At 39.3% G+C, this 25,723-nt stretch overlaps 2 protein-coding genes across 2 annotated transcripts in view; one reads left to right on the top strand and one right to left on the bottom strand.

Annotated features, from left to right (window-relative positions):
* Window positions 1–115: 115 nt before the first annotated feature.
* Window positions 116–16,055, bottom strand: LOC113007534 (CD209 antigen-like protein A). Its single transcript, XM_080290804.1, has 7 exons — window positions 16,009–16,055; window positions 15,528–15,612; window positions 8,842–8,943; window positions 8,639–8,743; window positions 7,906–8,048; window positions 957–1,060; window positions 116–588 (listed from the first exon to the last, which is right to left on the bottom strand). Exons 4-7 carry the CDS (start codon window positions 8,721–8,723, stop codon window positions 435–437), a joined length of 486 nt encoding a protein of 161 aa, XP_080146930.1. The 5' UTR covers window positions 8,724–8,743; window positions 8,842–8,943; window positions 15,528–15,612; window positions 16,009–16,055; the 3' UTR covers window positions 116–434.
* A 2,662-nt stretch (window positions 16,056–18,717) lies between these two features.
* LOC113007533 (hydrocephalus-inducing protein homolog) overlaps window positions 18,718–25,723 on the top strand; it is a 68,261-nt gene continuing 61,255 nt past the window's right edge. Inside the window, exons 1-8 of the mRNA XM_026144201.2 lie at window positions 18,718–18,828; window positions 19,727–19,831; window positions 21,064–21,189; window positions 21,881–22,000; window positions 22,282–22,416; window positions 23,224–23,423; window positions 23,695–23,819; window positions 25,350–25,551. Of these exons, the coding sequence (XP_025999986.2) occupies window positions 19,754–19,831; window positions 21,064–21,189; window positions 21,881–22,000; window positions 22,282–22,416; window positions 23,224–23,423; window positions 23,695–23,819; window positions 25,350–25,551 (986 nt within the window). The 5' untranslated portion in view covers window positions 18,718–18,828; window positions 19,727–19,753. The remainder of the gene's footprint in view (window positions 18,829–19,726; window positions 19,832–21,063; window positions 21,190–21,880; window positions 22,001–22,281; window positions 22,417–23,223; window positions 23,424–23,694; window positions 23,820–25,349; window positions 25,552–25,723) is intronic.

Below are 25,723 nucleotides of genomic sequence, written 5' to 3'. Positions count from 1 at the left end.
AAAACTGCAGGAAATAAAGCTACCTCTCAAACTACCAAATAAAAATCAATATTTGAAACAAATGTGACACAACTGAAAGAATAAAGTAAAAAAAAATTTTTTAAAGACTCAATAATAGTGTCAAAATAAAATAATTTATTGGCATAACAATGAAATCAAAACAGGATTTCTTTTAATAAATGCAAAACTCAGAACTGCAAAGCTGGAATAAAAATACAAAAATAAACAGAAAACATAACCACCTATATTTAGCTCTGCTTGTTTTGTATAATGATATTCTCCTCTGACAGTCTCCACTGAAAGGAAAAATGCACATCAGCTACAACAAAATACATACAGCTACAACTCATCATTACAGAATACAACTAACCAAAATTAAAATATAGATTTATAATCAAAGCTTAAACACAAAAACATTTATGAATAGATGATCTTTAAGAAACTGTACAGTGGTTTGGTGTTTTTTCACATATCCACTTCAGAGAAGTTGAACAGGAAAGATCATTCCAGGACTTTTTCTCATCTTTTCTGACATGTACACAGTCTTCTTTTCCACCACTATCATCAGGTTGAGCATCTGCCCAGTACCTACCAAGCCAGTAACAATAACATCAGCTTATTTTTTATCAAGTTTAAATTCAGATGTTTGGTGTGGGTATGGAGGGTTTCATAGGAAAATTTCATATGACAACCATTTTCTTTTAAGGACATAGCATTTGTTAAACAGGTCTTTACAAAGTATACAGGCAGACAAACCCAGCAGGACATCAGGTGTGATATAATATCTTGTTTTGACTAAGGTTGCCAAAACAAGTCATCATTTAGCTTTAAGCATTTGGCCTTGTAGTTTGGCTCAACCCGCTAATATGTTGACTCACCAATGAGGCATTGATGTGTAGGTTATCAAATAGATTAAATTTACTGAAAGTAATAACTTAACCAAAGTGAAGACTTACGTCAGACTTAGTGGAGTTCCATCTACCCATTTCCATGTTCCCTCCTGTTCTTTGTCATTCAAACCAATCCAAACAACTTCTGTGGTGATTGTAGAGAGGAAGTTCTGTTTAACATGAAGAAAAAACATGCTATTTTAGTCTTGAACCACAATTTTAGCCTATGTAGTTTATTCCAATTTTATCAGGCATCTCTTTTAAAAATGCCAAACCAGCAATAATTAAAACTTTGAGTTTTCTCGCTACATGTTTCTTGCAACATTCTTCCTCAGCTCTAAATATAAATTTTCTTAAAAGCTCATATATTAAGAAAATATTAGTTATAACTGTTGGGGTTATCTCTGTATTATTGTAATACAATATAAAGCGCTTTGAGGCAACTGTTGTTGTGATTTGGTGCTATATAAATAAAATGTAATTGTCACGGCTGGGGCAGCAGTCGTGTGATGTAGTGAAGGAGGACCCAAGTTGCAGACAACGGCGGTGATGCGAGTGAGTTTATTTACAGTGAACGATAATAAACTGAAGTGAGGATAAAACTAAAAAACTAAACTGGGGAAAACTAGTGAACAAACCTGAAATCATACAAAATACGGGAAAACAGCACGGAGAATGTAGGGCAGAGATACACAGAATAACACAGACGGAGCGACGTCGAGCAGAGGCAAACACACTATAAATACACATCAGGTAATGAGGAAATGACACGCAGGGTGGACACAGCTAAAACTAATGGGCATAACGAGATTTCCTGTTTTACCTTCAAAGTAAAACAGGAAATTTTACAAACACAAACTCAGAGATATGAACAGAACACCAGGAGAGGACACAGGTACGGATAACAGAACACTAAACACAAGAACCAAAACCCTAGGAACTAAGAAAACAAGAATTAACCCGAAACATAAGATGACACCAATATTAATCACAAAATGCTGGGTTTAATGACCCAGGGTCATGACAGCAATTGAATTAAAGTGAACTGAATTAAAGTGAACTGAACTGAATTGAAGAAGTCACGGCCATCAAAATCAAAACCCAAGCAAGAGTGGTCATCAGTGCTAATGTATTATGTCAGTGGACTCTTAAAAGTGTTTGTTGATGTTCAGTGTTAGGCAGTAATGGAATACATGTACACACGTTCCGTATTTAAAATACAAAATATGAGTAACTGTATTCCTTTACAGTTACCATTTGAAAAGGCGACAATTAGAATACAGTTACTTTGTTGAAATAAATGTATTAGACGGCGGTCTTTTCCTCTTTCATATGTTAGGCTATCCCCTGTCTATCTTCTTTCTAATTTTGGCAATTCTGCACATTGCTGGAAACCCAAACAAAACATGCAATAAGAGACCATAATGCAATCGTCCTGTTAATGTTGGTGGCATTACACGGTGGACCCGGAGCCAGCACAACAGAGCCAGCAGTGCACGGGCTGGAATGCATTTCTCACTTGGAAATTCTGACACACATTCATATTTAGAAAAGAAAGAGATGGGCGAAATCTGACCGTGCAATGCAAACCCTGTTTGTCAGCAACTAAACTGCTCTCAGCGTCAAAAGACTCCACCTTCAACCTAAAGAAACATCTGGAAGTAAATTCTTTGTTAGCTTATTGCAACTACCTTGTTTTAGTTGTGGTAGCTACCTGGGTTATGTGCCACTTCAGTATCTTCGATGTACTATTGCTGTGTGATTTATCGGGCAAGAGATGAAAACAGGGCGTTGTTGGAATGCTACTACGCAAGTAACCCTGGCGGAAGGGGTTACATGAACCTATGGATTCTTCGATACCCAACATCCACAATGACAGCGAAACAACTAGTAGCTCAGTGTTCCAACATTCGAAAGAAGGGACTGCTCTCACAGCTAGAGATTGACGAGGTACAACATAAAAAAAAATGCCAGGATGCCAGGTCAGGGGGGAGATATCATCACCCCCACCCGAGATTGGGTACCAAGCCCCAAGTGCGATAGGAGAAGGATTGTTGAGTGTGAGAGGAACTGACCTGAAAGATAGGATCATGGCCAAGCTTGAAACCTGGACCCCCCCGTAGCCGGTTACCAAGATTATGTGAAGTACCCTCACAAGGTCTGCTAGATGATGTTAATACAGCACTACGGATGATACCTACAGCCACGATTACCGACACTAACAAGCTGATCTACAATATGGCAGCAGTGATCAGTGAGATGTTTGGCTACAAGTTGAACAGTCACAAGGGGCAGTACCCTCCATGGAGAAGGAGACTAGAAGCTAAGATCAAAGTAGCACGGAGGGAGGTTAGCCAACTATCGGAGTTGCAGAAAGGCGCGATGAGGAAGGTGCCTAAGGAAGCTGTCCATACCTGAGGCCTTGGAAACTGCCAAGCAACGACTCACAGCCTTGGCCAGCCGATTGAGGAGGTACACCAGAGAGATAGAAGGCAGGAGAATAAACCAGCTGTTCTCCACGGAACCAGCCAAGGTGTACTCTCAGTGGCAGGGGAACAATATGAGAACTAGGGGTGGGTTTTAATAATCGATTCATCGATTAAAATCGATTCTGGCTTGGATAACGTGATATCGATTCATTAAAATCCTGAATCGATTTTTTTATATAAATGTATTTTGCCCAAAATGCCAGAATCTCAGGTGAAACGTCACAAAATTTCGACAACCACCAAATTGACAAACCTTTAAGACAGTAAATGAGAGCAGGTACACGGCTTCTGCACAAAGACGTAAACACAAAGCGCGGACCCGCGGATCAGAATCAGTGAGATGTCGCCTTTCTCACCCGAACCGGACACGGTTGGGGCTGAAAGCCGACAGCTCGCTGATTCTGATGTTTCGGCGGGTCCGCGCTTTGTGTTTACGCCCCTTTTGCGCTGATTCTAAAGCTGTTAGTTTGATCTCTCTCCAAACAATATTGACTGAACCAGCAGCAAAAGAAGATCCAAACTACGCTTCACATAAACATCGTCATGGATTCCCTCTTACTTTTGCTGTTTTGCTTCCACCGTGATAAAATCACACTTCATGCACAGCTCTCTCTCTCTCTCTACTTCAAGGACAGTTTCCCGTCTAAAAATCTGTTTTCTGCATTATTTGCTTGCTTGTTACACACAAGTCTACCTCTGTTTACAGCACTGTCGGCCGCTGTTTTTTTCCCTTTTACATACTTCCGAAAAGAAAACTTAATTTCTGCCGTTCAATACTGAACAAATGTAAACTTTTTAAAATTATACAAAATGCAAAAAGCTCAGCTGTGTCTCTAATAAAACCGCTGTAACTTCAGAAATAATGTTCATATGTTGATTAATGGTTTTCTTTCGTTTTTGATGTACTGCAGAATATTTTTTATAAAATCCCAGGCCAGGAAAATCACCTTCATGTTTTTCTGTGTTTTATCTTCAGCTACTAGCAGACACAAAGGCATCTGCTGTGATGCTCACACCTTTGATAAAGTCTCGAAAGTGTCAGCTTCCTTTTTATAGATACAAAAATATGTAAATGTACTGATCTAAATTATAATATTTCTGACTGTCTGAGGCAAAATTTCCCAGATTCAAATCGAATCGAATTGAATTGAATCGCTTCGAATCGAATCAAATCGTGGATCGAATCGATTCAGGACCTTGTGAATCGGAATCAAATCGATTCTAGAAATCAGTGACGATACCCTAATGAGAACAGCACCACCAAGGCTGGAGATGGAACAATACGGGAAAAGCATATGGGAGAAGGACACAACCCATAACGGCAATGCTCAGTGGCTAGTGGATCTGAGGACAGACCACAGCGACCTCCCCGAACAGGGTCCAGTGACCATCACAGTGGCAGATATCCAAGAAAGGGTCTCCAATATGAAGAGTTGGACAGCACCAGGCCCTGACATGGTTCACGCCTACTGGCTGAAGAAGCTGACTGCACTCCACGAGTGCCTGGCAGCACAAATGAACCAGCTGCTAGTTGACGAGAGACACCCGGAATGGCTAACCGAAGGCTGGGCAGTCCTGATCCTCAAGGACCCCCAGAAGGGACCGGTCCCCTCCAACTACCGACCAATAACCTGCCTCAGTACTACATGGAAGCTCCTGTCAGGCATCATAGCGGCTAAGATGAACAGGCACATGGGTACAGAAAGGGATGGGCAAGAATACCAGAGGCGCAAAACACCAGCTACTGGCAGACCAAGCATTCAGCCGAGACTGCAGGACCAGACTGACCAACCTGTGCACTGCCTGGATTGATTACAAGAAGGCCTATGACTCAATGCCCCACAGCTGGATCCTGGAATGCCTAGAACTATATACGATCAACAGGACCCTGAGAGCCTTCATCAGGAACTCAATGGGGATGTGGCGGACAACACTGGAGGCCAACCTCAAGCCCATAGCACAAGTCACCATCAAGTGCGGGATCTACCAAGGAGATGCTCTGTCCCCACTGCTGTTCTGCATAGGCCTTAACCCCCTCAGTGAGATAATTGACAAGACTGGCTACGGAAACCGACTACGGAATGGAGCAGTTGTCAGCCACCTCCTGTACATGGATGACATCAAGCTGTATGCCAAGAGTGAACGAGACATCGATTCACTGATCCACACTACCAGGCTATACAGCAATGACATTGGAATGTCGTTCGGACTGGAGAAGTGTAGTCGGATGGTAACAAAGAGAGGGAAGGTAGTCAGAACTGAGGGGATTGAACTACCAGAAGGCAATATTGCAAACATAGAGGACAGTTACAAGTACCTGGGGATCCCGCAAGCGAATGGGAACCATGAAGAGGCCGCTAGAAAAGCTGCAACCACCAAGTACCTGCAGAGGGTCAGGCAAGTCCTGAGGAGTCAGCTGAACGGTAAGAACAAGATCCGGGCCATCAATACGTACGCCCTGCCCGTGATCAGGTACCCTGCTGGGGTAATAGGCTGGCCAAAGGAGGAGATAGAAGCCACTGACATAAAGACAAGAAAGCTCCTTACCATGCATGGAGGGTTTCACCCCAAGTCCAGCACCCTGAGGCTGTACGCTAAGCGGAAGGAAGGGGGCTGGGGACTGGTGAGTGTCAGCACCACAGTCCAGGATGAGACAACGAACATCCACGAATACATCACGAAGATGGCCCCAACTGACCGAGTGCTCAGTGAATACCTCAGGCAGCAGAAACCCAAGAAAGAGGAGGGAGACGAGGAACCATCATGGAAGGACAGGGCCCTGCACGGTATGTACCACCGGCAGATAGAGGAGGTGGCTGATATCCAGAAATCCTACCAGTGGCTGGACAAAGCTGGACTGAAAGACAGCACAGAGGCACTAATCATGGCAGCACAGGAACAAGCACTAAGCACAAGATCCATAGAGGCTGGGGTCTATCACACCAGGCAAGACCCCAGGTGCAGGCTGTGTAAAGATGCCCCAGAGACAATCCAGCACATAACAGCAGGGTGCAAGATGCTAGCAGGCAAGGCATACATGGAACGCCATAACCAAGTGGCCGGCATAGTGTACTGTAACATCTGTGCCGAGTATAACCTGGAAGTCCCGAGGTCAAAATGGGAGATGTCCCCAAGGGTGGTGGAGAATGACCGAGCTAAGATCCTGTGGGACTTCCAGATACAGACGGACAAAATGGTGGTGGCTAACCAACCGGACATAGTGGTGGTAGACAAACAGAAGAAGACGGCCGTAGTGAGCAATGTAGCGGTTCCGAATGACAGCAATATCAGGAAGAAGGAACACGAGAAGCTGGAGAAATACCAAGGGCTCAGAGAAGAGCTCGAGAGGATGTGGAGGGTGAAGGTAATGGTGGTCCCCGTGGTAATTGGAGCACTAGGTGCGGTGACTCCCAAGCTAGGCGAGTGGCATATTAATGATACATCTTTAGAGGCAGCCGATCGACCAAGATAGTGTGCATTTGTGAGTACCTGTTTGGATACGTGTGTAAACACTTGCGTGTGCACCTTTGTGTGTGAGTGTGCTTGTGTTCATAAGGTTTCTCCATTTAAGTATCTAATAGTAGGTGTGGGGAGCCACAGCCCTGCACCCCAGGACATGAAGCAGGCATGGAAATGACACAGGCCCGGACATCCACAGGCAGAAGCCACAGAGGCTGCAGCAATGAGTCCACAGGCTCCGCCTTTGTTACACAGTAAAGGTGAAAACATGTATATTATTATAATATCACTCAAAGGGTTCTTACAGGTTACTCTGGCCTTAAAAATTAACAGACACTACAGCCAGCTATGGCAGAACAGACCCCACACCCAGCACAGGCCCAACAAAGCCAGGGGAGCCAGGACCTCCCAATCAGCCACCGGGAGTGAACCAGTAAACACCCAAGCAACCAGACACAGAGAACCACCAATGCACCAGTGTTGATATGTGTTTTTCTAAAGTACATTTAAAACAGGGGAGGGGCATGGCATCAATATGGCATCCTCTGCCAGATTACAGCTGGTGTCAGCATGAGAACCCTCAATGTCTACATGTAAAATTGAGAGTTGGGCACTAGCACCAGTGGTAAAATTGAGAGGTGGGCACCAGCACCATTTCATTTTCTTATCGTTGCCCAACATTATACCGGTATTACCGTGAACGGTATGATATGGCCCAACCCTAGTGCCCACCCCCAAGGCCCTATATGTAAGTGTCATGATAGTGTAAGTAATGTGAGTGTCTAAGTTGTGGAAAGAACTGAGGCATAAGTGGCCAGGAGGGGAAAAGTGATTTTTAAGGGTTTCATTCAATAGAAATATAATTTTTTTTTTTTTTACACTAACATACAATTATAGTTGTGTCAGGGTTTCCTGTGTAGATATGTGCTAAGTTGAAGACTGAAAGGTTGATAGAAATGCTTAATTTCTATTGAATACTGGGCAAAGCTATCTACATAAAATAATAGGAGTATTAACTTCAATATTCATTTACAAAACAATAGCTCACACATACATAAAAACTGTACCTGTTCTTCAGGGAAGTCAATAACCACCAGATATGTTCCTCTGTCTCTGCAGTCCTTTACGGCTGCATCCCAGGAACCAGAGCTTTCAGACAGGAGATAGCAGCTATGGTTGAACCTGGTCCATCCCGCAGGACATTTTTTATCTGGAAGAAATTACCAACAAGTAATTTTCCAGCAAGTTGGTGAATGATCTTTTAGGAACTTTATAACAATGCTTATTTGATGTCTGTTTAACACACTGTACTTTGTTTGTTTGTGTGATCACTTTGTTGATGAAAGCTGGACCAGATATAGTTGATCACTGATGTGCTTTTTCATTTGCCAAATGAGACTGCCCACAAATATAATGCCTGCATACTTGGAAGATAATTCTCCTGCCTCTTTGTAGTGCTGTTTAAGTGATGAAGCACACCAAAAGGCTGTGGCTAATTTCTAAGCCTAACTAATGTCTTTAAAGTGACACGTTTATGTATATTTGATCAGAAATAATTTTTCTTCTTGTCTAAAGCAAAGTGGGAGATCAATATGTTACTGCAGCCAAAATATGAAAAGCAACACCGAAAATACATCTGAACTAAATCTAAATAATGGGGAAGCAAAACAAAATATAAGACTAGATCTACTTGTTGTGGATTCTTTTTTCTTGTTTTCTTTCTTTTTAAAAAAAAAAAAAAGGTTTATGTGTGTTTGTAAGTTTTTTTAAAAACACACAACATATCATACAATGACTCACTTTGGTTGAACAAAAAATGCAGTCCCTCAAATTCTTTAGTCTTTTCAGTGAGATTGGCTTGAAGCAGGTCTCTCTCCTCAGTCATGGAAGAAAGCCTGTGACTCACTGCAGAAACATTTGCATTTAGGTCTCTCTCCTCACTCATTAAGAAAAAGAGAAGCTTGTGATCATTAGAACTGATATCAATGACCAACACAACTCACAGAGGAAACCAAGAGTAATAAGTCCAGCCAACAGGAAAACACTCAGCAGGCTTAGAGACAGAATAATAACCAAATACAAACTGCTCTTAGAGCTCCTTTGACCTGAAAAGAAAGGAAAAATAAACAAAATAGAGAACCTAATAAAATGTGCAACAGTTAAAACACCTCTGCTTTTTCCAGTTTCTGCCACTTCTTTCTTACCTGTGCGATTTGTTGAATGTGTTGGGTTGTCATGTTTCAGATTGACATAAATTTCCTCCATTGCATGAAAGGATGTTGATCATTTATGAGAGCTCTGCAGTGCAGAACATGTAAAATGTAAAAAGCCTCAAAGGTTTCAGTTATACTTTTTTTTAGAATCAGAGGAAGTAACCTATTGAATATGTGGTTTTGCAGCTATGCTACCACTGAAACTTGTGATGGCCAATTATTTTTTGGGCACTGTTAGTTACCTTCCGTGTAGCCTTCCTGTTCTCACTAGGGGCCCCTGCGTACCCCAACCTGTTCTGCAATGTGTGCCTTTTCTATTTTTTTTTTGGTATACTATATCCCTCTTGATTGTATATGTTTGTTATTTATTCCTGTTGTCTTACTATTTATACTTTATTCCAGCCCAGCTGGTGTGGAGCACCCACAATTTTGTTGTACATGTACATTGGCAATCCGGTGTTGTGCCAAAAAGTGATTGCCTGGCAAAAAGTGATTTCCAATGTTTTCGTGTGTTTTTTATGTGTAATATCGTTACGTATGCTGCTAAATAGACTTTGGTGAACAGGTATTACAAAGGTGTTATATATAAAATGTAAAAAAAATTACCTGTTTCTCAAGTATCTTTGTAACTGTGTTATTGTACTTACATTAGAATCAATCAGCTCCATATTGTCCACTTAAAATATGTTTACAGAACTATTTTTGCATTTGTTGCAATTTAAGCTGTGCTCTTGGCCAGATTACTCTTAAAAGAGACATTTTTAAAGTCAACAATAATTTTTTTTAACTGCATAAATAAAGGATACACAAAAGTCACTGCCAAAAACTGATTGTGGCTTCTACCTTGTTACAGGAATGTTGTTTGTTGCTCAAGATGACGTGATATCATTCATGAAGGATACATGTGACATATGTTTCACATATTATAGACCAACAAGTTATTTATAGCAGTGTAAATACAAGCAATCAGTTTTTGGCAAATACCGGAAATCAATTTTTGGCAGAAAATCTCTTTTTGGCACAACACCGGTCTTTAAGTGATGACGTGACAAATCCGGCTTTTGTGTTTTTAACATATTTTAATGCTTTGTATCTTGTTATATTTAATCTCCAAAAGCCCCTACAAATAGTCAGTGATCACTGTCGGCCTCTCTCGGTTTTCATTACCGCTATTCATTTTAAAGCTCAGTTTTTAAACCCTTACGATGTAACTACAGCCCAGCCCATGCAGCAGTACCGTATTTTCCGCACTATGAGGCGCACTTAACATCCTTTAATTTTCTCAAAAATCGGCAATGCGCCTTATCTATGAATTCTGGCTGTGTTTACTGACCTTGAGCTGATTTTATGTGGTACACGGCGCTCAAAAATCTGTCAAAAAATGTTTTAGTAGGACTTTGCTAAGCTACGAAGCTGCACCGCTTGATGAATTGTCTGAGCGTTATGGCTACCGTAGTCAGGAGCCTCGCGGCTCATAGTAATCTGGGTCCAAAACTCCGTCCGCGTCAGGTCCCAAACAAACACTGTGTAAATTCTTTCATCTTTAATAAAATGATCAGTGTTGCTGCTTTACCAGGTGTATCAATTAAGTTTAACATCCAGGCATCCATGAAAACAGAATTTATTAAATTAAACGGAGTTAGAAGTTAGCAGGAAGTTAGTAGATAGTTAGCTCGCTGTTTTCGCTAGTTACCTTAACATGATACATCATGTTCTGACTGAGAGATTTCTGGAGAAAAAATAAAATGTACAGCTCTGCTATCACTTCCAACATGAATGAGAGAGAAAACTACATAATAGTGACGTTTGTAGGATTACTGAAGTTGGGCTAGATGGTATATAATAGGGGTGGGTTTTAATAATCGATTCATCGATTAAAATCGATTCTGGCTTGAATAAAGTGATATTGATTCATTAAAATCCTGAATTGATTTTTTTTTTTATATAAATGTATTTTGCCCAAAATTCCAGAATCTCAGGTGAAACGTCACAAAATTTTGACAACCACCAAACATTTAAAACAGTAAATGAGAGCAGGTACACGGCTTCTGCACAAAGACGTAAACACAAAACGCATCAGAATCAGTGAGATGTCGCCTTTCTCACCGATGGCACGGACACGGTTGGGGCTGAAAGCCGACAGCTCGCTGATTCTGATCCGCGGGTCCGCGCTTTGTGTTTACGCCCTTTTTGCGCTGATTCTGAAGCTGCAGGTTTTATCTCTCTCCAAACAATATTGACTGAACCAGCAGCAAAAGAAGATCCAAACTACGCCTCACATAAACATCGTCATGAATTCACTCTGACTTTTGCTGTTTTGCTTCCACTACACTTCATGCACAGCTCTCTCTCTCTGTCTCACTCTTTCTCAGTGTACTTCAAGAACAGTTTCCAGTCTATCCCCGAAATCTGTGCTTGCTTGTTACACACAAGACTACTATTATTTAAAGACTGTCGGCCGCTGTTTTTTTTTCCTTTTACTTACTTCCGAAAAGAAAACCTAATTTCTGCCGTTCAATAGGATTCTGAACAAATTGAAACTTTTTAAAATTATACAAAATGCAAAACGCTTAGCTGTGTCTCTAATAAAACCAGAGGTAATGTTCATATGTTTATTAATGGGTTTTTTTTCGTTTTTGATGTACTGCAGAATATTTTTATAAAATCCGATGCCAGGAAAATCACCTTCATGTTTTTCTGTGTTTTACCTTCAGCTAAGACACAAAGGCATCTGCTGTGATGCTCACACCTTTGATAAAGTCTTGCGAGTGTCAGCTTCCTTTTTATAGATACAAAATATGCAAATGTACTGATCTGAATTATAATATTTCTGACTGTCTGAGGCAAAATTTCCCAAATTCAAATCGAATTGAATCGAATCGAATTGAATCGAATTGAATTGAATCGTGGATCGAATTGATTCAGGACCTTGTGAATCGGAATGATTCGTCCATCTGCATCTTAAGGATAAAGGACACTCTTTCGAGGATGGCAATGTTCACATTTTGGACAGAGAGGACAGATGGTTTGAAAGAGGAGTGAAAGAAGCCATCTATGTCCACTGTGAGCGACCATCTTTGAACAGAGGCGGGGGTTTACGACACCAACTCTCTGCCATCTATAATCCAGTTTTGAGATCCCTTCCCAGACGCCTTAACGCCCACTCACATCCTGGGCCATCTGACCTCAGGAATTCGCATGATAAGGTGGGGCCAGGTTTCACAATGAACTCACTCGAAACTCTGGCTGATTGAGACCCACACCCAATTTCACACCTTGGCTCAGGCGATTAGAGGATCATCAGGGGGTCCTTTTGTCCCTCTGTGGGGGGAAACTCCCACTAGGGATATATCTGGGACTCTCCACCATTTGACCTTAGAACTGAAGAAGCTTCTCGGATGAGAGGTGAAACGTCTTCAAGTAACTTAAAGAAGTCCAGACGCTTTTATTTGCAAGCTCCTTTGACTATTATTATTATTATTATTATTATTATTATTATTATATGCTTTTATTTATTCACTTACTAATACTAATGTATTAGTAATACTAATTTTACTAATGTAAAAAATAAATTATAAAATACAAAAAACAACTATTTATAATTCAACTTTTAACTATTTAAATTTTAAATGTTTTCCTTTTACACAAATTTAAAGTGAAACGAAACAAAACAAAACACGGCAAACCACAACACAATAAAATATAAATTAAAATATGCAAAACATATTTTCATGTAGGCCTGGGATGATTTTTTGGGACAGTGTTTTCCTGCCTAGAATTGCATACATAGGATTCAGTGAATAAACTTTCTGAATTCTTTATCATCCACAACTGAAAATAGTTGGAAATCAAGTGCAATCATTTTTGCCAGGTCTTTATCAATTGGGTTCTGTTTTGCTGGCATCACAGACTTCTGCAAAAACTGTCTAATAGAGCTCTGGGTCGGTTTAGGTGGTTGTGGTGGTATACTGCAAGATGCTGTAGATGCAGCAACAGCAACAGTTGTAGTAGACACACTAGCACCATTAATATCACACTCAACTGACTGTGTTTTATCTTCCCATTGCACTGATGGTTGGAGAGTTCTCAGGTGCCTGTGCAGGTTGTTTATGGAGCCGGCTCTGTATGATATCCTTTTCTAGCAGACTCTACACGCTGCCTATGTATTGTCAACAAAATTGAAATGGTTCCACATTTTGCTTCTTTTCGTGGTGTCACTCATTTTCTTTACTGTACCTTTCTAATGTGACGATGTTGTCTCTTATTGTTGTCCCTGGCTCTCACTCTCACTCTCCCTCTCCCTCCTGCTCTGTTCCTGTGCTACTGCGAGTGTAACTACTGCCCCTCCCCATCTGCTCAGCGCAAACACAAGGCTTATGTGCGGCGAAAAGCGAAAAAAAGAGAGAGAGAGAGTGAGAGAAAAAACAAACAAACCATGGCTCCCATTAAGGAGGTACTTGAAATTATTTATGCCACAAGTTGTGTTTCCTTTCCTGTAGAATACCCAGAATTTATGTATTCTTTAAAAATGAAAAAAAGAAAAGCTTTTCTTTTTCTTTTTTTGTTTTGGCTAAATGGTTATTGTTTCACACCTGGTTCTTCCTGGTCTTGGACACTTTCTCTCTATCCCTCTCCTTCCTCATTCTTCTTTCTTTGCACTGACAATTACACAAACATACTGTATTCATTAAGAATGTTTTTTCTCTCTCTGTCCTTGTGCTGCCATTGCAAAGGTAATTGTACCAATTAAAAAGAATTTACAACAGATAAAAGATATAAACTGATTCAGATCAATTTAAAAAAAAAATTCTAATTAAATATCGACTCTTTCATTTGACTTGTACTCACTTTTTCTTCTTTAAACAAATATGTCCAAGATTGGAAAAAAAGGAATTAAACATAATTTATTCTGTTTGGTTCTGTGCTTCAACACACTGTCAATAAATGTACTGTAGATAAACAATTAATAGGAAACTTTAACAAACTGAATTCACAAAGTATATTAACTCCTTGGATGGCAAGAAGCAATATGGCTCAGAAAGCTAAAATAGATTTCAATATCTAGCAATCTAGCCTATGTTCGCTAATATTAACATAACGAAATTTGGGCATCCTTGGGGCCCCCTACAAAGGGCATAATCTCATCTTAATATTTACATTATTAAGTAATCCATCCACCCATCCATTCATCCATCCATTTGTTTCTGCTTATCCTTTTCAGGATGCTGGAGGATGCAGGTGCTGGAGCCTAGGGCTGGGTTATATCATACCGTTCACGGTAATACCGGTGTAATTTTGGGTAACGATAGGAAAATGAAATATCGCGATAGAATATGGGTAAAACGCGCATGCGCAGTGCCTACGTTTACATACGCACATGGCGGCGATGCAGAATGAGAAGAGCGAACGCGGATCGTTAAATGAAACGGATGTACCAGAATTGGTTTGTAAAAATGCTGCAACTTCAGTGGTGTGGAACTGGTTTAGCTTTCGTCTGTCAGATACACAACAAAGCACTATTTTTGGTAGAGCATGCTAGCGGGCTGTCATTATTACTGTGTTGTTTGGAAAATACAGCACACTTAAAATCAATCCTTTGATTTTTTTCTGAAAATCGACAGTGCCCCTTATAATCCCGTGTGCCTTACGTATGAATTCTGGTTGTGTTTACTGACCTCGAAACGATTTTATGTGGTACACGGCACTCGAAAATCTGTCAAATGTTTTAGTGCGACTTTGCCAAGCTACGAACCCGCACCACTTGATGGATTGCCGGAGCATTACGGCTATATTAGGCAGGAGCCTCGCGGAGTGATACGTACTGTGTTTCAACATAATATTACCGTATTGTGTGTATATAACCTCTTTTTAAGTTGTGGATATTATACATGGTTATGCTGAGGATATGTCGGCCAATTTCTACTGGAAATGCCTTTTGGTTAAACTGTCAGCAAGGAATTTGCACCGTAAAATTTTTATATAACTTTAATACACATAAAAAACAGCTGCTTGTTTAAGTGAAAATGCATTAATGGGGTTTTTTGCACTAGTAAAGTTGTGGAGTTGTAAAGTATTTTGTCTAGTGTCAATTATACCGTCAGTTATATCGTTATCGCAAATCTTCAAATGTATATCGTGATAAATATTTTTGGTCATATCGCCCTGCTCTACTGGAGCCTATCCCAGCTGTCTTAGAGTGAGAGGCGGGGTACACCCTGGACAGGTGGCCAGTCTGTCGCAGGGCTAACACGGAGGGACACAGCCATAGACAACCAATTGCTCTCACATTCACTCCCACATTCACACCTATGAGCAATTTAGATTAATCAATTATCAGGGCCATGCAGAAACGTTTAAAGGGGCGAGTGCTCAAAGCTAAAAAGGGGCACATTGAGCCAGGCTGAATAACAACAACACACATTCATCAAGAATCGAATATGGGCAACAAGGCAAAGCAAACGTAGCCTATGTTTTACCTGATGGGTACAATGTTGCTGTTAAGGTGTTGCTGCTGCTCCTGCTGCTGATAGTGCTGGAGGGCAGGGCTGTGCTGATCTGAGACTGTAGACATTAAAAAGTCCATAGGAGAGATGGTAACTGATTAAACAAGTGTCATGAGATAATAACAAAATGCAAAGATTGGTGACAGCGCTTGGAACCATAAGGCAACACAAACTGAGAAATAAACTAGACTGTGAATCACTCTTTGCTTCTCTTCTTCCTTCCATCCCATCATTTCATATATCACTCTCCACTTGCTGTCCATCTGAGAACAAGGCACAACTTGCTATTGCAATAAACTATTATTTAATTATCCACACTTAACAACTCTTACACTTAATCTATAATAAAATGATGACAGAAAAATGTTATAGAAGCAAAACATTTCAGTTGTGCTTATTATTTTTGTTTATACTGGAATACCTCTCCAACAACTGGTACATGTGTTAATGTTACCTGTGCTCTTTGTAATCCAGCTGCTGAGGGATCCACTACCTTTAGTAGCCTCACACAGCTCCTACTGTTTCCTCCTCATGTCCTTACCAGCCATGTCTGGACAATGATATATCATGAGTAATAATTTAAAAATCCATATACATAAAACACACACATGCACACACAGTGACATTTTAGACCTTCTTCAGAATACTGTATATACTGTGGGCACAAGTTTCCATCATGGTGCTGATCCAGAATCCTTCCCTTATTATTTATTACTAGAGCTAAAATAATAAAGCAATGAGGGGGAAAAAGTAATAAATATGAAATAATGTATTTATGATGATTCCATTTGTTTCACTATCCACTCTGTGCAGGGAGAAAGCTTATTACATTTTTAAACTGTAGAGATACAATAATTTTGCTGCTGTAAAATCAGCATTTTGTCTTATTTAAAATATAAATCTAATATAATCTGTTTCTTAATGTATGTTCTTTAAAATACAGCGTGTTTTTTTAAATATTATAATTATAATCATTATTATGTGGACATGCATATTAGATCGTTTTTTAGTGAAATATAATCCCTCCAGAAAGGCAGGAAAAGCCCGGAAACTTACTTTAAAACTAAATATGTTCTAAATACTTTAAAACTAAATATGTTCCCTAAAACGGTGACAGAGCTACAGACCCATGACAGCCTTACACAGGTAGCCAGCAGCTGTGACCAGCACTACTTGTGCAGTTAATAAAAGGACAGGTAATGTTTGTCGCGCTGTTGCACACACAGCACGCTCGTTTGTTTTAGTTCGTCAGTTGCAACAAGACAGCTTACCAACGTGTACGTAATAAGCTAATACTCCTGGGTGCTACACTCTACAGTGTACACTGTACACCTACTTACTGGTTTTGTCGCATCAGTCTGTGTCTCTGAGTTAACTTGTGTTTCTCCTACAGCTCCGGACCGCAAAAAATGCGCGTGCTCTTTGTGAGCTCGTTCCCGGCTCGTAACCAGCGCGTTCTGCCGTCAAGGGCGATCATTGGTTAAATGTGATCATGTGACTAATACAAGCCAGATCCTTTTATTTAGCAAAACTGTGATTAATAGTTAAATATTATTGTTGAGGGGCAGGACTCCGCACGCACACACACATATAAAAAAATAATTGCCTCAACAAAAGGGCACTTTGGGCACCCATCAGGAAAGGGGCGGGTGCTCAAGCCCCTTCCGCCCCCCCCCCCTCTGCACATGCCTGTCAATTATCCTATCCCCACTTTTTTTTTTTTTTAATTAAACTTTATTTACAAGCAACAGTTTAACATACAAGGCACCATCATTAATCCGATTATGTTACATCCTCGGTTGAGCATTATAGCAAAACAAACAAACAAACAAAACGAACAAAAAAAAAAAACCAAAAACAACAACAATAAGCACAAAGTTAAAAGAGTTAGCACAAAAATAAAGAACAGTCATTGAAGGATTCGAACCAAAGGCAAAAACTAACGTGCAAAAAAAGGGCAGTCGTGATTATAAAATAGGGAGTTTTTTGTTTTTTTTAACATAGGTTAAACTCTTTAAATAAAACAACAAGTTTATGGGCTTTCTTGTTATTCACAAGTTTCAGCGATTTAGCCCAGAGTCTAAAGTCATTCAGCCATCTGTTTATACATGGTTTAGCTTTAAAGTATCTGCATTTGTGAATAAAAAATTTTCCCATTAACAAAATCGTCCTAATCAACAGGTCAAAATCTGCATTCTCAGCAAGTATTCCAAATTTTATTACTGTCACCGTCAAATGTGGTAACTCAATTCTCCTGGACTGTAGCCAGCTCCACATGTCAGTCCAGAAGGAGTGCACTGATTCACAGTTGAAAAACAAGTGATCCAGACTTTCAATATCATTTTCACAAAATGTGCAGGCGTTCACATCTAAATTAAATTTCCGTCTTAAGAATTCATTGGTTGGATAAACCTCATTAATGATTTTAAAGTGAACCTCTTTTGCTTTAGGGGAAAGAGGAAGTGAAATATACTTTTTTCTTATCGCCTTAACCTCCATGGTCTCAAATTCTTTAAGGATATAATTTCTTTTAACCGGATTAGGGAAAATTTCGTTTATCAAAATATTCCTGATCACTTTGTTTGTAAACCTGCTGTCACCAAATTCAACTCCAGCTATGCATCCTATCCCCACTAACTGCATGTCTTTGGACTGTGGGAGTAAGCATTAAGTAATAATCGTAATAATTTAGGAACTATTACTTACAAATTACTTACATTTACTTACAACTGTTTTGTTTGCTGTAAAAACGGACTTTTTACCATCTTAGTACTTTTAAGCAAATCCAACTATCAGAACCAACAAACAAAGTTAGAATATTAGTTGTGAGGTACTTGCAAAACTCTGGTGTTTGATCATTTTTGTCAGTTTTTTCTTAGTTATATGCTTTTCTCCCTTCCTGGAAAGAGAAAAGTGAAAACATATATATGCACTGTGACTGATTCAAAAACTTTACAACTATGGAGACTTTGAGTAACATATAAATAAAGCTCATAATAATGCTGAATAACAACAATTAAATATAATCACTTTTTAATCAATTAGTCATTTTACTTGCTTTTACAAACTTACGTGATAGTTGTTGTATTCAAAAACAACCATGTATGAGAAAGCCTGCTTTTTGTCTGTCACAGCTCGAGCCAATCAGCAGACCCTATACTGAGACGTTGGTAAGTGTGTTGCCACGACAACGAACCAAGACAACACTGACTTGCGCGCTGGTAACTGGCTGACAGAGGGCTTGATGTAAGGTAAAAAGTTCTTCGACACAACGGTGAGTTCTTATTAAGATGCTTGTTTGTGCAGTCTGTTAAACGATCCATTATTAACGTTAAAGTGAACGCATAGAGTTCTTACAGCCTATACTGTATGTACAACTACGGGATCCACGGTTTAAGTATTGTGAAGTGCTTAAGAGAGTGAGAATATAATGAAGTGCAAAACTCAGCGAACAGTACAACTGTTAGCATAAAAACAATGCAAACACGAATAAAACAGCTAGGCTTTAGAGACTGTTTATGCTCCTTTTCTTCGTCAGTGCTCCAAAATGTTCTTATTCACACGGAGCACTGCACTCCGTCTAGGGGTTTCTTAAACTTACCAGCTAACACAAAGATTTCTGAATAAATGTGATGTCGTGGTCTCTCTCTCTCTCTCTCTCTCTCTCTCTCTTTAATATATATATATATATATATATATATATATATATATATATATATATATATATATATATATATATATATATATACACCCCATTTTTTTCTTCTTTTTGGTTAATCAAATGTTTCTACGGTCACATCAATGACAAATTTCCTTTTACTGATTCAAAAAACCCATATTTCATTAAACAGTCATGCGGCCATGCTGAGAAAGCACTTGATTTCTGAAATTGAATCTAAATCTTCAAATTACTGTACCATAAGTATGTATGACATAAACTGAAGTGGACATGGTATACCATGTCCACTGTTTGCCAGGTCTCTCTTGGAAATGAGATTTTTAATCTCAATGAGATTTTTTACCTGGATAAATAAAGGATTAATAATAATAATAATGATAATACAGCATATAGATTTCAGTTGTTAAAGACACACCCTAATGCTACTCCTGAAACTACGTCTAGTTTATGACTCCATGTGTTCTCTTGTGTTCTTCTGTTTCCATTCTTGCAGGTGATTTTGCCATACAACATATTCAGAATGAGCATCACTCAGGTGAAGAAAAAGGCATCCCTGCTATGCAACAATAAGCGTGTGAAGGAGGGGAAAACAAGGAGGGTGAGGTTCTAACTTGCATTTTTTTCCTTTTATCTCTGTAATTTTGAAGCTGCTTGCAAGTTATGTTGTGAAATATAGCCATATGACAGCTTTGAGGTGACAAGGAAATGAAGATGTTACAGCAGATGTCAGAAGTGGGATTTTCTGACAAATAAACAGCATTCTATTTTCTTGTGACCTACTTCTTGCACGCTGTCCCATTCTTTTTTAAATAATGCTTAAAATGACACGTTGTCCTAATAATCACTTTGGCTTCTCATAGGGAACAAAATGAATTACATGACTACAGTGTTTTGTTGCATTGACCTCAGCCTAACCATTTTAGCTCTCTTCCACTTCACTTACAATTTTCTCAGGTCAGAATGTGGAATATTGAAGTCCATACTTGCTTACTTATTTGGTAAGATTGTTAAAAAGAAAAAATTAGGCTCATCATCAGTGTGAGCTGCGCTGTTACACACTTGACAGAAACTAGGTACAATGTTCAGGGATGCAGTGGAGGGATTAACATTTTCTACTCTGCATTAGTTGTCATTTCATCTCATGCTCTAAAATATTTAATATTTTCAAAATAAGTGCATCCAGCTAGTCTTTAGATTTTATAAAGACTTCAATCTGTGATATTTTGAAACTAAAAGACTTAGTTTGTTACGAGAAGCCACCAGTTTGCTTTGTTTCCGTTTAGATATTGGAATCCATCAAGATTTTAAATAGTCAGATTTCCAAAATAAAAGCTCCCTCATTAGATATGGAAAATAACATGTTCAGAAATATAAGATAGGTAATGACAGATAATCAAATCAAATTGTAAAAAATATTCTATCTGCTGCAGATGCTCGTTTTTACAATCTTGTGGCATTTATCTCTCTAACTGCATAATAAAATTAATAATAATTATTATAATTATTAATGATAAAAGCATAAATATTGCATAAGCAGTTTTGCAGTTATGTTATTCATTTAGATTTAGAATTAAGCTAAAATCATTTTCCTTTAGAGAGACTAAGTGCAATTAGTTGTTTTTTTGCTTTAGGTGCACCAATGACAGAGGATTATGTAGAAAATACAATACCCAAAAAATGATGCACAAAATTAACATTGTTTGAGTTTATGTATATGCAAGCATTAGAGCTGTAAGCTGAGCTGTTTCAAGAGCAATAGCCTACAGCTCAGCGCCTCATTACTGCTGATTAGGAGACCGTAAATAGGCCTGTGTTGCTGTGTGTTTGCAGGTGACTCCATCAGTTTTCTCCCAGGAGATGTTGCAGTCCACAGAGGAGCGCCTGAGTAACACAGCTGAGGTGCACCCACCTCGCATCCTGGAGTTGCTTGACCTGAGCGCCGCTCCACATCGCAAAGTAAATGCCAGCTATAATTCTGTGATATCACACTAGTTTAAAAAACTTTCTTCCTATTACACACAGTGATGCGGTATAACATTAACTGGGAACCAACAATAACAGTGGCAACAGTCTACCGTAAAAGGTGCAAATTGAAAGGGAGTTCTTATTTTTAAATATTTTCTTTGATATCACTTACTCCTGCCTAGCCTATTGCCTAGCAATATGTAGAGACTCTTGTGCTGCAGAAACAGCTCAGACCCTTCAGGTGAAGAACTGTAGAAAGGCCGAGGTTGAAATAATCAGGAATTTGACTCAATCATAGCACATTTGCCTGATCACCAGTCTGGTGATTTTTCACGCTCATCATTTGTAGAGTTGTCGCGACATTATATTTTCTGCCCATAATTGATTGTATATTTTAAAATTGCATCTGCACAAAAGCTAGGACTGCATAAAAAAGAGATGATTCATATTATTGGCATCATACTGTGTGTCCATCTTTTCACTGTTAATTAGGAAAAACATGTTTTCTTTTCTGATCATTACATCAATATGAATAAAAAGCTTGTTTAAATATTTACAAATATTATCATGTGTTTGTGCTCACAAAGCAGCAAAGCAAATGCACTGTTCAATACGTATTTAGTGCAAAGTATGAGGCGAATTTGAAATCTAAAGCATTGTCTCTGTATGTGTGTTTGGCTAGGGTTCTTTTCCAGATATAGATCAGCCGCTTTTTCAGCCCTACCCTTCTGAGTTGGTCTTCCAAAATTTCTCTCCTGGACAGACCTACAAGTTACCATTGCTGCTTCTCAACAATGACAAGGTATATTAATCAATAAGAGTAATGAAGATCAAATAATTTTGAAATCAGCATGACTGTCAAGCCTATATTTGAATCAGAAACATTTGTGAAACAACACAACCACAGCATGACTATTTGAAAAAGAGAAAATGTGGGGAGTGTGAAGAAAAGGTCATTGCTGACTGGAGGAAATCTGAATAAGATACCATTTTCAAGCAATGATTAATAATCACTACCTTTGTCCTTCTTGCTGTGCTGGGTTTATGCACTTATCAACAGTTTATGTTTATTTTTTTGTTCAGGTTTCACGGCAAGTGAAGCTGGAGCAGCAGAACTCCGTGTATTTCAGTGTTTTGCCTTCAAGTGATGCACGCAGTAACGTTGCACCAGGAATGTCTGCCACTTTCACAGTCTTCTTCACCCCACACGAAAACAAGGTACAAGAGACGTTTGCATTTGATTGGACTTTGCAGCACAAAAACAAAGAAGCCTAGACTGAGAGAACAAAACACAAAGTCACAATAACCACATATAGGATGAGGATAACCTCATATGATCTTGTATAGCCTTTACCAGACTTTCTGCATAAATGTTTCATGAAGTCTCAGTTAGAATCAGAATCCACTAAAAAAAATTTGTCCTAAATGTTGAATTTAACTAAATTAATTACACGTAAATTTTCTGTGTAATTTTGGTACGTAAATACAATATGAAATTAATCAAGAGAATATACTTGATTTGTATACATTTTCCTTAATGTTTAATTATTTCAACAAATAACCTTCTGATTTTGTCACATATATAATTTAAAAAATGTTTTTTTATTATTGGTTCATGTTTATTAAGGAAAGAATCGTTTTTTTATTGTTTTAAGGGTTAGGACTCAAGTATGATATTTTTGGTTTGTTTGTTATTTACATTTGAATAACTGAGCAGCTAATGGAATAAACAGCTTGTTTCGCTCACCCCAAACCTGCAGCGTCAGATGGCTGCCACTTCCTGAGCCTCATTGTATCTGTGGTATATATGTCTCTATATTACTGTAGGGTCTTTGCTGCCTTTAGGTGACTGTTGTTGTGAATTGGCGCTATAAAAATTCAGTGTAAGAATCAAACTGGATAAAATTGAACTGCTTGTGTGCCCAAATTCAGTGGCACAAAATTATTTAACAACTGATATAATAAAGTATATTGAGTTTATAGAGTTTGTGTGGTTGCAACAGGCTTTTCTCCTTGTCTACACAGGACTACCACCATAGACTGGTTTGTGTGACAGAGAGGGAAAAGTTTGAGATTCCAATCCGGGCCATTGGGCCACGTGCCATTCTTGACTTTCGAGACAAGCTTGACTTGCCCGTGTGTCCTGTGAAAGCTTCAACTGAGAAGACTCAACTTGTTTGTAATGTAGGAAACAGCAAAGCCAAATTCAGGCTCCACACAGAGAGGTGAGAGTAAAACAGTCATTCTTGTACCCAGTGAATAGTTATGTTTAAAGTTCAGCTTGTGAAAACTGATCTGAAAAGCTCAGTTAAATACATTTAAGAAAAAAATTCAGAATCATAAGTGAACAGAAAACATTTTTTACCTACTTATCAAAAATTACATAATGGAGTCTTGGGTATACCTTTAACTAGACTTTACAGTACTTATTGTTGGGTCTAGTTAAAAGTTTGCTTTTCCTCTGTCAGTTTCTAAAACAGTAACCTATTATTGCAGGCCTTTTTCAGTGAGACCTGAGTTTGGGTCACTTGATGTTGGCGAGAGTATGCAGGTGACTGTGGTTTTCCACCCAATGAATACAGGAAACCACAGGCAGGATCTGTTGCTGCACTACCATACTGGTGAGAAAACAAAACTGTGACACCAATGAGACTTGTGTTGAAGACTCTTCAAGATGTAACAGATAAATACACACTGATAAGGGGCTTGCGAGAGCGGTGCGTATGTGTTTGTTGGTTAGGGGGCCAGTGAAGTCAAAGGTGACATACTGTAGGTGATGAAAGAGAATATAGCCAGTCTTTAGGGAATGAAAATTCAGCTCATAATGGCTGTATTATATCACATTTCCTGCTTGGTATGGCTATCTCAGAGGGGTTGTTTTCTCTTCTCCCTGATTTCTTCTCATAGTACATGTTACATCTTAGTGGCTTTGGTATTGTTAGGAAATCAGTTTTACCCCGGTTCTTTTTATTCCTCGAGCATCCAGAGATGGCACCGGACTCAGTAGTCATTTTCGCAAAATCTTTATTCATCTTTATTCATCTTCATTTAAGCATGCACTTCTAGAAGGGAAGACGAGGCCGGTGGGTCCCTCTGCAAAAATCTTCACCCCTTTGTTAGTTACAGCCAGCTTTATAGAAACAACCCCATCATAAACCCCCCCCTACGGTGTGCTGCAAACTCTGTCTGTGTCTATGTGCACGAGCACATGAATGCCTACATGTGCGCGTTCCCGCGTGCCTATATGAGTGCTCGTGTGTGCACATGAGTGAGTGTGCGTGTGGATGTGTGTGCGTGACAGTTAAAACACTGTGGGTGTAGGTAACTCCCTAGAGGTCATCAAACCCCTCTCACTTCCAGACCACAGGTATCCAGTTACAATGTTGAGACCCCCACCCTAAAACATCCTCTGGGGAATTTCCACTCAGCATTAACTCTTCTCTGTTTTACTTTCACAGCTCAAGTGGGGGAGGGGTACAATCTACTCCTAAGTTCACGACAGAGTCAGCCTTTATTATTTAAGGGCAGTGTCAGTGTCTCTACAATAGTTCTACATTCTATGATAACACATTTCTAAACTCTAAATCAGCTAAATATTCTACAGCAGGGGTGTCAAACTCAAATACACAGTGGGCCAAAATTCAAAACTGCAACAAAGTCGTGGGCTAACGTTAATATTTATTGAAATATATTTATTCCTCCAGATATAAGAATGAATCTTTTCTTATGGACTCAAAGACGTTTTGCTGAAAAACTGAATATGGAACAAGCAAAGCTTAATACTAAACAATATATATATTAGCTGTATAATACCAGTAGGCCAGCTCTGATAGTAATTTGGTATGGCTTTGCGGGCCAAATGTAAGTAGGCTGCGGGCCAAATTTGGCCCGTGGGCCAGAGTTTGACACCTATGTTCTACAGTATACTGCCAGAATCTGGTATTTAGGAATCTCCTGTTGTCTTTCAATTAGACAAGAGCAACCCTGTTAAATTTCACTTAAATCCCGACAGTATTCCTCCATATTTTTACAAATGACTAATGAAAACAAAAATAGACAAAAAAGGTCTCTTGATACCTATTCTCCACCACTTATGTTACCCTGTGGTAACCAGTTACTTGGTCATAAGCACCATGATATCTTCTACTCAGGTGAAGATGTGTACATTAGCCTGCATGGGTCTTGTGAGGAACTGAACATCCACCTTGAACCTGACTCCATCTGGATGGAGAATACTTATGTCTCCCTGATCAGTACACGCACAGTGTCCCTCACCAACCACAGTGGCATCCCTCTTCAGTACTGCTGGACTGTGTGGCCCAGCCAACAAGAAGAGGACCTGAGCTTACTGAGGTATTTATGCAAGAGCACAAAATGTATTTATTAGAGCATGTGTTGCCAGAAATGAGCTCGGGTACCCATCACATTCTTTCTGTCTTGTAGATCTTTGTCCTTCTACTGGCCTCTTTTTCTCTCTGACCCTCCTCATTTGCTATTTGTTATACTTTTCACTGTCTCTCCCCAC

Source organism: Astatotilapia calliptera, chromosome 16 (genome assembly GCF_964374335.1).
Source record: "Astatotilapia calliptera chromosome 16, fAstCal68.1, whole genome shotgun sequence".
NCBI classification, from domain to species: Eukaryota; Metazoa; Chordata; class Actinopteri; order Cichliformes; family Cichlidae; genus Astatotilapia; species Astatotilapia calliptera.
This window is presented reverse-complemented; position numbering and strand designations above follow the sequence as displayed.

Excerpts from the sequence above, each read along its gene's own strand:
- LOC113007534 (XM_080290804.1), bottom strand. The coding sequence starts at position 8,723 with ATGACTGAGGAGAGAGACCTGCTTCAAGCCAATCTCACTGAAAAGACT. Across the intron at positions 8,049-8,638 it reads GCATTTTTTGTTCAACCAAA|ATAAAAAATGTCCTGCGGGA; the intron begins GTGAGTCATTGT and ends AATTTCTTCCAG. Across the intron at positions 1,061-7,905 it reads TTGACTTCCCTGAAGAACAG|AACTTCCTCTCTACAATCAC; the intron begins GTACAGTTTTTA and ends CATGTTAAACAG.